This window comes from Heptranchias perlo, chromosome 6 (assembly GCF_035084215.1).
Source record: "Heptranchias perlo isolate sHepPer1 chromosome 6, sHepPer1.hap1, whole genome shotgun sequence".
NCBI classification, from domain to species: domain Eukaryota; kingdom Metazoa; phylum Chordata; class Chondrichthyes; order Hexanchiformes; family Hexanchidae; genus Heptranchias; species Heptranchias perlo.
The window spans coordinates 16,178,836-16,190,946 of record NC_090330.1 but is presented as its reverse complement, the minus strand read 5'-3'; the positions used below and the strand labels follow the sequence as shown (position 1 = coordinate 16,190,946).

At 41.4% G+C, this 12,111-nt stretch overlaps 1 protein-coding gene across 2 annotated transcripts in view; it reads left to right on the top strand.

The window, feature by feature from the left end:
* Window positions 1-12,111, top strand: part of mgat4a (alpha-1,3-mannosyl-glycoprotein 4-beta-N-acetylglucosaminyltransferase A) — a 187,264-nt gene that overhangs the window by 121,453 nt on the left and 53,700 nt on the right. For both annotated transcript variants that reach the window (XM_067985825.1, XM_067985824.1), the window contains 2 exons: window positions 4,643-4,776; window positions 12,035-12,081. In XM_067985825.1, coding sequence (XP_067841926.1) covers window positions 4,643-4,776; window positions 12,035-12,081 — 181 coding nt within the window. The remainder of the gene's footprint in view (window positions 1-4,642; window positions 4,777-12,034; window positions 12,082-12,111) is intronic.

Genomic DNA, 12,111 nt, shown 5'->3' with positions numbered 1-12,111 from the left:
GATGTCTTTGAGTGTACAGGCTGTTCAAACAAAAGAAAGAAAAACTGTAACTGACCTATGCAATGTAGTACAATTTGTAAGATGACAGTGTTTTTGGTGGTACAATAGTGATAAGTTGGCAATGCTTCATTGCTGAATTTTTTCCATTAATATATTGTCATGTAACCCAGAAGTGTCATGACTGGACTTCACATTTTTTTAAACCTCTGGCCAATTGCTCTTAATGGGAGGCCACAAATTTAAGATTATCACAAAGAATTAAAGGGGAAGTTAGAAAAAAAAATCCCTTTGGAAAGAGGGCGAGTAAAATGTGCAGTTCTCTGCTTCAACAACAGTTTGTGGCAGAGCCATAAGTTCTTTTTAAAAGGGAATTAGATAGTTGCTTAAAAAAGGAATTTTTTGTTTCCTCTTGAGATGGGGCTGACACTGGCAACGCTGTGTTAATTGCCTATCCATAGTTCTCCCTGAGAAGGTGGTGAGGGGTCTTCTCCATGAACTGCTGTGGATGGTGCTCTTTACAATGGCATTCGGTAGGCAATTCTAGATTATTGACCCAGTAACGATGAAGGAATGCTGATATATGTTCAAATGAGGGTGGTGTGTTGCTTGGAGGGGAATTTGGAACTGAGGGTGATCCCATGACAATGATGCTCTTGTCTGTCTTGATCATAAAGGTTGCAGGGGAGGGAAGTATTGTTCAAGTAACCTTGTTAGTTGGTGTAGTGAATCCTATAGATGATCTGTACTACAGCCACAGTGCACCAGGGATGGAGGGGTGAATATTGGGCCTGGTAACTGATTCCAATCAAGTGAACTGCTCTACCTTGTATGGAGTCGAGCTTCTTCAATGTTGTTGCGGCTGCCCTATTCAGGTGAGTGGCAAGTATTCCATCGCAAACCTGACTTGAGCTTTGTAAATGATGGCGAGGCTGAGGGGTGAGCCATTCGGCGCAGTGTACCCAGCCTCTGCCTTGTTCTTGTAGCTACAGCGTTGGTATTGCTAGTTCAGTTAAGCTTCTGGTCAGCAGTGACCTCCAAGATGATGACAGTGGGGGACTCGGCAATAGTGGTGCTGTCAAGGTCTAGGGGAGATGCCTGGGCTTTCTCTTTTGGAATGCCGATACCTGCCACTTGCCAGCCAACAGCAGGTCCTGGAATAACATCCAGGGTTAGGCTGACCTGGGCTGCTGCATTACCAGAGGAATTCTGAATGGAGTTTCACAGTGTGGAATCGCCAGCGAACAGCTCCACTCCTAGGTAGTTGGAAATGAGCAGGAAAGTGGGTGTAGACTAGGTGTCACAAGAAGAAAAACATTGGCACAGACTTGAATGGCCTGTTTCTGTGCTGTAACATTCTATGATTCTATAACAACAAGCATGTGATGATGATAATTTCAAGGTTACAACTGGAGTATTTTTTTCTTCTATTGCTGCCATTTCTGCTTCCTTTGCTTGACCTATGTCTTAGTGCTGTCATATTAGAACAGTGCTAAAAGCTTTGGGAACTAATGTTCAATGACTTGTCACACAGCTGTAAAACCTGGGTGGGCGGGAAGGTCAAATGTTTTTAAATGCTGCATTTCTAACTACATTTTATGGCTATTAGCTAGCTGCTACTGAATCTTCAACATTTACTATCCTGAGCCCTGCCCCACTGAGTCTGTGATGGCAACTGCATCCATATATTCCTCTCAATCTTCCATTAACTTGTTAGTAAAATCAAGAAGCAGAATCAGTATGGGTGGAGATGAGAAATAAGAAGGGACAGAAAACACTGGTGGGAGTAGTTTATAGGCCCTCTAACAGTAGTTATACCGTTGGGCAGAGTATTAATCAAGGAATAATAGGAGCTTGTAACAAAGCTAATGCAATAATCCTGGGGGACTTTAATCTTCATATAGACTGGGCAAATCAAATTGGCTAAGGTAATCTGGTGGACGAGTTCATAGAATGCAATTGAGACAGTTTCCTAGAACAATACATTGTGGAACCAACTGGGGAACAAGCTATTTTAGATCTTGTGTTGTGTAATGAGACAGGGTTAATTAGTAATCTCATAGTAAAGGATCCAATAGGGAAGAGTGATCATAATATGATAGAATTTCACATTGAATTTGAGAGTAACATAAGTCTGAAACTAGAATCTTATACCTATGTAATTGGCATTATCTAAGTTTGAGGTGCAAGTTGGTTAAGGTAGATTGGGAAATTAGATTAAAATGTATGACTGTAGATAAGCAATAGCAAACATTTAAAGAAATATTTCAAAATTCTCAACAAATATACAATCCATTGAGAAATAAAAACTCCATGGGGAAAAGTGATCCCTCCGTGGCTAACTAAGGAAGTTAAGGATTGAAAGAAGAGACCTATAATCTTGTGAAGAAGAGTAGTAAGCCTGAGGATTGGGAGAGTTTTAGAAACCAGCAAAGGATGACCAAAAGATTGATCAAAAGAGAGAAAACAGAATATTAGAGTAAACTAGCAAGAAATATAAAAACAAATTGTAAGAGCTTCTACAAGTATGTAAAAAGGAAGAGAGTAGCAAAAGTAAACATATGTCCCTTAGAGGCTGAGACAGGAGAAATTATAATGGGAAATAAGGAAATGGCAGAGACGTTAAATATTTTGTATCTGTTTTCACAGTAGAAGACACAAAAAGCGTATCAGAAATAGTGGGAAACCAAGGGGTTAATGAGAGTGAGGAACTTAAAGTAATTAATATCAGTAGAGAAAAAGTACTAGAGAAACTAATGGGACTAAAAGCTGACAAGTCCCCTGGACCTGATGGCCTACATCCTAGAGATCTAAGAGGTGGCTGCAGAGATAGTGGATGCATTGGTTGTGATCTTCCAAAATTCCCTAGATTCTCGAACGGTCCCAGCGGATTGGAAGGTAGCAAATATAACACTGCTATTCAAGAAGGAGGGAGAGCGAAAACAGGGAACTACAGGCCAGTTAGCCTGACATCAGTCATCAGGAAAATGCTGGAATCCATTATTAAGAAAGTGGTAACAGGGCATTTAGAAAATCATATGATGATTAGGCAGAGTCGACATGATTTTATGCAAGGGAAATCATGTTTGACAAATCTATTAGTTTTTTGAGGATGTAACTAGCAGGGTAGATAAAGGGGAACCAATGGATGTAGTATATTTGAATTTTCAAAAGGCATTCGATATGGTGCCACATAAGAGGTTGTTTTGCAAGATAAGGGCTCATGGGGTTGGGGTGATATATTAGCATGGATAGAGGATTGGTTAACGGACAGAAAACAGAAAGTAGGGATAAATAGGTCATTTTGAGGTTGGCAGGCTGTAACTAGTGGGGTGCTACAAGGATCAGTGCTTGGGCTTCAGCTATTTACAATCTATATTAATGACTTGGATGAAGGGACCAGTGTAATGTATCCAGGTTTGCTGACAATACAAAGCTAGTTGGGAAAGTAAGCTGTGAGGAGGACACAGAGCCTACAAAGGGATATAGACAGATTAAGTGAGTGAGCAAGGAGGTGGCAGATGGAGTATAATGTGAGGCTATTCACTTTGGTAGGAAGGATAGAAAAACTATATTTTTTCAATGGTGAGAAACTATTAAATGTTGGTGTTCAGAGAGATTTGGGTGCCCTCATACAAGAAACACAGAAAGCTAACATGCAGGTACAGCAAGCAATTAGGAAGGCTAATAGCATGTTGGCCTTTATTGCAAGGGGATTGGAGTACAAGAGTAAGGAAGTCTTGCTACAATTGTCCAGGGCTTTGGTGAGACCACACCTGGAATACCGTGTACAGTTTTGGTCTCCTTATCTAAGGAAGGATATACCTGCCATAGAGGCAGTGCAATGAAGGTTTACAAGATTGATTCCTGGGATGAGAGGATTGTCCTATGCGGATAGATTGAGTAGGATGGAACTATGCTGTCTGGAGTTTAGAAGAATGAAAGGTGATCTCATTGAAATATATAAGATTCTGAGGGGGCTTGGCAGGGTGGATGCTGAGGGGCAGTTTTCGCCTGGCTGGAGAGTCTAGAACTAGGGGGCATAATCTCAGGATAAGGGCATTTAAGACCAAAATGAGGAGGAATTTCTTCACTTGGAGGGTTGTGAATCTTTGGAATTCTCTACCCCAGAGGGCTGTGGATGCTGAGTCGTTGAGTATATTCAAGGCTAAGATAGATAGATTTTTGGATTCTGGAGGAATCAAGGGATATGGGGATTGGATGGGAAAGTGGAGTTGAGGTCGAAGATCAGCCATGATCTTATTGAATGGAGGAGCAAGCTTGAGGGGCCGTATGGCCTACTCGTGCTCCTATTTCTTATGTTGTTATCAGATAATCTTTTTTTTCTTGATGGGCAACAGAACTTTTGCAGACCAATTGTTTTGCCAGTAGTTTTCTACTTAATGAAGGATTGTGTTTGCAACCTGAAATCTTCTAAGGGTGGCCCTTTATTATTTCCTTATTTGTGGCAAAGGAAAGCTCAAGTGCATTCCAATAAAACCTCTCATATCTGGCAGGTTTTGTCCTCTCTGTTACAGCATAAATGTTTTTGTTTCTTCCTGCAGTTATGTTCCTTTTATGATGTGGTGCAAACTAGTATTGTCTGTTTTTGTCTAATTGCCTTGTGAATTTTTTTTGTCTCTAGTGTCCTTAGTGTTGGGGATTCCTACCGTGAAGAGGAAAGTTAAGTCCTATCTTGCCGAGACACTTCACTCACTAATGGATAAGCTGTCTCCTGAAGAGAAGTTAGATTGTGTTATAGTGGTATTTATAGGAGAGGTAAGAATACTGCTTGTTTGGTTGCTTAATTAAGTGTTTCATTTGGCTTTTTAAAAAAATATATTTTTTTGAGTTTGTTGGTGATTCTAACTGTGATGGTATGCGATAGCAGTGGCTGAGAATGAAACCATTTCTTCATTTTTGTTTCATCTTCTGGCAATATCCATACTTCTGCTTTATCAGATTTCAAATACTCCTTGGTTGCCCCTGTCACTTTCTAGAGTTCTTGAATGAAATATAGATATACTGGCTGCGGTCAAATCAGCTGATTGTCCTAGGCGTGCATAACAAGGTTGGTCAGAAATGAAATGGGATTTGAGGTTCTTTATTCTTCATACTTGGGTTATTTTGAAATTTATTTTACAATGACCAGTAAAAGTGGCCATGAAGCTGTCAGATTGTCATAAAAACCCAACTGATTCACTAATGTCCTTTAGGGAAGGAAACCTGCCTTCCTTACCCAGTCTGGCCTATATGTGACTCCAATCCACATCAGGACAACCATGGATGGGCAATAAATGCAGTCCTTGGCAGTGACGCCCACATCCTGAGAAGGAATTGAATTAAATTAAATATTTCAGGGAGAATTTTGCAAAACGAAGTTCCCAACATGGAGCCTCATTGGAAGGGAGCATGGATTGGGAATCAGGTGTGGAGGTCAGCATCCCCAATTAGCAGCTCTCCTATTGAGTAATACGTCATTCCAGGTGCCTCACCGTGCAAAATTTGCCTTTGTGTTACATAGAATTACATAGAATTTACAGCACAGAAACAGGCCATTCGGCCTAACTGGTCTATGCTGGTGTTTATGCTCTACACGAGCCTCCTCCCTCCCTACTTCATCTAATCCCGTCAGTATATCCTTCTATTGCTTTCTCCCTCATGTACTTATCTAGCTTCCCCTCAAATGCATCCATGCTATTCACCTCAACTACTCCACGTGGTAGCGAGTTCCACATTCTTACCACTCTCTGGGTAAAGGAGTTACTCCTGATTTCCTTATTGGATTTATTAATGACTATCTTATATTTATGACCCCTAGTTTTGGATTACCCCACAAGTGGAAACATTTTCTATAGTTCTACCCTATCAAACCCTTTCAGAATTTTGAAGCCCTCTATCAGGTCTTCCCTCAGCTTTCACTTTTCCAGAGAAAAGGGCTCCAGCCTGTTCAGTCTTTCCTGATGATTAAAATCTCTCAGTTCTGGTATCATCCTTGTAAAGGTTGTGCTTGAGTTTGCAGAAATGCCTCCTAGTTAGTAGGGAGACTGGACATCTATTCTTCCTGATACTAAATGGAACATTAAACAATGTGTCTGTGATTTACATGTTGTTATAATAAAAGTCACAATAAAGTGAATGAAGCTAATTTTTAAAAAATGACTGAATACATAACATGTTTTTTTTATAAAGTGATCAGGTCTTAAAAGGAGCACCGTACTAAAAGTTTATGCTAGTTCTTCCTCTAGCATTGCTATGAAATAAGTTGTCACTCTTTCTAAAATCTGGAACTTGCTGTTCCACTTCTCCCAGTTTAAAACCCTCCAGTCTGTCCTCTGCCCTGTCCTCAGCACTGAAACTGTCTATAGTCAGATTTGATTACTACTTCTAGGACTTCCTCAATCGTCTCATAATACTTGTTTATTTTGGTAGGCATTTTTTTTCAACCGTTACCAATTTTTTTTCGTGCTTTATTTTCCTGGTATTATTATGTTGGTGTTGTTAATGACCGACCAGGGAAGTTTTTAATCTTTTAAAACACGCACAGCATAAAATAACTAAGTGTGAATTGATAGCACAGCCTCTTGGTAATGAATGACCATCTGAAATGCCGTGACCTTATCCACGCTAACAACTTGGCAACTTGCTTTGGGCAAGTAATATGTTTATGGAGACATAGGTGTAGGTCATTTACAAATAGAGGCATGGGGGTGCATGCAATTTTATGAAAAATTATATTACCTACATGTAGGAACTATCACGTAATTGTGCCTGCAGCTAAGGCTATTAATATTTATATCTATATATGTATATAGCATTGAATCTTAGAAACTGTATTTGATTGGCCTGTGAGAACTATGCAGTGAGGTGGTGTCTGATTTTACCAATCTAATTGGTGCATGGGCATCAAGTGATCCTGTCCTTCTATGGTCCACGGGAACTCTGCAGTTACCTCCATTACCCTCTAGTCCATGAGAACCATGACAAGAAGAATGGGGACTTGTCAGATTTTTGTTTTACAGTAATGACAACTGCTGTTCTGTCTTGCCCATTCCTGGCCACAATCCAGTCTCAACATCACCAGCTTGGGCTGCAGGTGGTGTACTCAGACCTTTGGTCTCAATCAGCTGACCTCTTGCTCGCTCAGAGTGCTGCCATCTACCCTGACTTTGGGCATTGGCCTTTCTTGCTCTCTTAGCTTCAGTGCATCTTGAATACAATGTTCAGCTCCAATCATCTGGTGCAAGCTCCAAAGGGATGGGAATTTGACTACTTGTGCTCTCTGTTACCTATGTACTTTGGCTAATTCTCTCCAAGACCAGCCTCCCAGTCAAGCCCTCCCTTTCTTTCCGAAGCAGCTTCAGATGCCAGTCTTGGCGACACAGCTGCCCCAAATCCTCAGGCTCCATACCAGATTCATTTATTCATGCTCTTCCCCTCTCCACTCTTTCCCCCCACTCCCCCTTCCCCCCCCCCCCCCCCCCCCCTTCAACAAAGCTCTGGCTGATTAATGACCTGATGATCTTAGAAACATAAAACGTTTCTAGTGTGCCTTCCTTTTGTCGTAGTAGTTGTATTAAAAAATGTCTCTTCAAAATACTTGTTCAATTTTACCTAGAAGTGCTATTTGCCTCTACAGCCTCCCTTGGTAAGGTGCTAAAAAAATAATCATCTTAGCTTGTACACGTGTTCCCTTGTTTTGCTGTCTCTGGTCAATACAGAGGGACCTTGGAGTGCATGTCCACAGATCCCTGAAGGTAGCAGGACAGGTAGATAAGGTGGTTAAGAAGGCATTACAGGATACTTTCTTTTTTAGCCGAGGCATAGAATATAAAAGCGGGGAGGTTATGCTAGAACTGTATGAAACACTGGTTAGGCCACAGCTTGAGTACTGCTTACAGTTCTGGTCACCACATTACAGGAAAGATGTGATTGCACTAGAGAGGGTACAAAGCAGATTTACAAGGACATTGCCAGGACTTGAGAATTTTAGCTATGAGGAAAGATTGGATAGGCTGGGGTTGTTTTCTTTGGAACAGAGGGAGATTTAATTGAGGTGTATAAAATTATGAGGGGCCTAGATAGAGTGGATAGGAAGGACCTATTTCCCTTAGCAGAGAGGTCAATTAGCAGGGGGCATAGATTTAAGGTAATTGATAGAAGGATTAGAGGGGAGCTGAGGAGAATTTTTTTCACCGAGGGTGGTGGGGGTCTGGAACTCACTGCCTGAAAGGGTGGTAGAGGCAGAAACCCTTACCACATTTAAAAAGCACTTGGATATGCAGTTGAAATGCCACAACCTACAAGGCTACAGACCAAGAGCTGGAAAGTGGGATTCGGCTAGATAACTCTTTTTCAGCAGGCACAGACACGATGGGCCGAATGGCCTCCTTCTGTGTCATAAATTTCTATGATAGCCCTGACTGATCCTCTCCATACCTGAGCCTTATTAATTTTGAAAGCTTCAATCAGCCACCTTCTCTCCTAAGAGGAGCCCTGGTTCTTTTAGCTTATCCTCTCATATTTTATTCTCTAGCCCCCTTATCATCTTAGTAGCTTTTCTTTGTATCTTTTACAACTCAGCTACATCCTTTCTGTAGTGAGTTCCATAACTGAATGCAATACTCTAGATGGGACCTGACCTATGCTGTCTATGATGGTAGAATTACTTCCTTTTGATTGATGCTCCATTCCTTCAACCCAACATCCCAATAGCTTTTTTTGACAGCAGCTAGACATTTGCTTGATGAGTGACTTATTTGATATGACTCCCTGATCCCTTTCCTGACCAGTATTTTCCCATTAATCTTGTAATTCCTCTGCCTGTTACTTATCCCTAAGTATATGACTTTATACTTAACTACCTGTATATGAGATCTGCCCATTGTCTGCCTTACTCCCTCCGCAGTCTGAGTCCTCCTGTTGTTTGTCCCTTTCCCTCCCCTGTATTAAAGCCTGTTACTTTGGTGTCATTTGCAAACTGAGATGAAGCTACCAGTAACCTCTTAAGATCACTTATCGGTCCCAAAATTGAGTCCTATGAGACTCCACTCGTCACACTCCTCAATTCTGAATATTTCCCATTCACACAGACCATCAAACTCGCATCATCTAGCCACAATTCAATCCATCTCAGCACACTACTGCTAATACAATATCTGCTAATTTTCTGAACTCCTAGCATTTGTGTACAACCCTTCCATTACACTATCTTTGACCCATTTGTGTTTGGATTCATTCTTGTGCTGGTTGTTACTTATCTTGCTTGTGATTCTTTTTGATTCTGCATTGCCTTTTTATACAGTGGTGCTCAGCTGAATAATTTGCCTCCTATCAGAACCTTCCTGGCTACGTTGTACAATTGTACATTAACCTTAATCCTTTATGATTCTGGTTTAAATACCCCTATATTAGTTTATCTATCCTTACTGACAATACTCAGTCCCTCTTCTGTTTAAGTGAAACCTGTTCGGTTGGTGCAGGCTTCCCTTTTCCCAGAAAGCACCCCAGTTCCCTAGCAACGTAAATCCTTGCTCCCTACATTATACCCTTTAGCCTGCACGTGTCTTATCCTAGCCTGTCTTACTGCTGCAAATAGCACTGATAGTATTTCAAAGAATGCTACTGTGCAGTCCTTCTCTTTCCCCTTTCTCGCTCCCTGAAATGATGTTGAAGCACTGCATCTGGTCAATGTCATTGGCTCCAGTGTGGACCACGTGACAAAAGGTTTTTTTTCCCACCATGCATCCCTTCAGATCATCCACCAATGAGTTGAGACCCCCTTGCACCAGGGTGACAACATACTTGGCGGTTCTCATGACCAGGTTTGCATATCATCCTGTCAACGAATCTAAGAATGGAATTGCCTGCTACCGTTAATGTTCTGCTCTTCCTTCGCCATCCCTTCCCCCTTTTGCCTGATACTGGAATCTCCTTTGTGCTCGAAAGTTTCATAGCCACGACCTCAGTTTAGTTTTGTTCGATATGATATTCACCAACTGCTCTGGTGAGACAGTAGTTGAAGCTCCTCATCCCTCCTGTGACCACAATCTGTACTGCTCCCTTCCTCTGTTTGTAAGCCTGTCTTGCAGCTTCCCTTGCCTTCCACTTTTTTTATTTTTCACTGCTTTGGCCACATATCTTGAAGGGCAATTGGAATTAGATCTGTGATTTATATTTTCTTGTTGCAGTGAGCTTGTGTAGGAATCCCACAACAAGGACTGTCGATACCAAGTCAATGCAACGCAAAGGATGCCCTGCCATCCTTGAATTTTGTTCTCTTCTGGTTATAAAATGTAACTAAACCTCACTTAGCACCAACTCCACATGACCCAGCTTTCTTGCTAAATCCATACTTGGTTACTGTCCCAATTTTGTCCTCTCGCAGCTTAATGTAGGGAATTTAGAAGTATTTAAATCCACTGAATGTCTCAAGGTGGACTAACTGTCACAGTTGCAACTACCTTAATAGAGAAATGTGCTAGTTTTTCAGTGCTTTCTGTCAGTCTCACCCTCACTGACATCTCCACCCAGGACTTCACTAGCCCTGATTGCGAGATGACAGGACACCAGCCTTGCATGTTGCTGTTCTCTCCCTGTCCCCATATTCCTTTTCCTGATCAAACTGCTCCGTTCCACAACCCCCTCAGCTCTTCTCCCAGATTGACAGTGCTGACTCTCCCACTGGAGCCCTGCTGTATCTCCACTATGACACCACTACCACCCAGCTGTGGTTGCAAAGCTTTGTACAGAAGGGGAATCGTAGAAAAGGCGCCACATGATAAAGACAAATAGGAATATTGATGGAGAGATGGAGAAACTGGGTGAGTGACAAAAAATAAGTTGGGAGCAGGAAAAAGCGGTTGGAAGGCATAGTAATCCGTGACAATGCCAGAGGGAAGGAAAGATGAACAGCAAAGCTAAGGCAAATCAAAATAAAACCATTGGGAAAAGAAAGACAGAATATAGGGAGACCAGTAGAGATAGTTAGCTCACTGTAAACGCAGAGGTGGTGATGAGCATAAGCAAGAAGCGCTTGTAACAGAGAGCTGCAAACTACAAGGCTTTGTTCGTGGCATGACAGATATAATTCTGCTCAGGAGTTCAGATAGACTTCCTGAACCATGAGCAGAGTCGTGAGCAGTTTATTAATGCTCTTTGAAACCAGCTTTCATGCAGACTCTGAGATGAGTTTTATAGAATATGCAGAGTTATTTTTAAACCAGTCACTGGATGCTGCTGCACCTGCCACAGAGGGAGATCTGTATGCCAGGCAAGATTGTTGACATTAGGTCTCCATATGATGAGAAGGGAAATTGTTCTAAGAATGTGTTTTGTGGTTTGTTGCTGATATTTACTGTGTGTTTAAAGTTTCTGCAAAATACAAAGCTGACCCACTGAAACTTAAGCTGCTCTGTTTCTGATTGTTTACTGTAACAAATGAAGCCATTGTAATTGAAATGTAGTTGCTTCCAGATACTCCAAATGTCACTTGAGAATTGGTACAGAAGTATTATATTTTTGTAAATGTACTTCTTTACTTTAGAGAAAAAAAACCCTTGAAAATGGTTCCAGTCCTGCTTAATCAAGAAGCAAACCAAACTTCTGTGACTTGCAGGGGCCATTTTACAGTATATTTATATCTCAATGTGTTTGCAATTTAAGAATGTGAGGTGAGAATGGAACTAGCATAGGTGATGGAATGATGCACAGATGTGCAGTCTCTTGTAATGCAACATACTGGTTCCTCTTGGTCCTTTACCATGCCAAGTGTTCTCATTCTGTGGTAGTGGTCCCTTTTAAGGGGAACTACTTTTTAAAGGCCGATCAACCTTTCGCATACCTCATGGCGACTGATTCAAGTGTTGTGGAAAGCTGAGAACAAGCTGCTTTCCTATTGTGCAGCGAACTTGCATATGGAACCTAATGAGGCGATTGAAAATTAGGAGGGTATAGTCAGCACTGGAATAAAAACAAGTAGGCCTTGCAACCGTAAGTTTTCATCGCAATAGATATTGCTTTTTTTTTGTTTCAACAGATTGATCTCGATCATGTTCATAGTGTGCTGGATAGCCTGGAAAAAGAGTAAGTAGGACTAGATTCCCAATGTCGTAT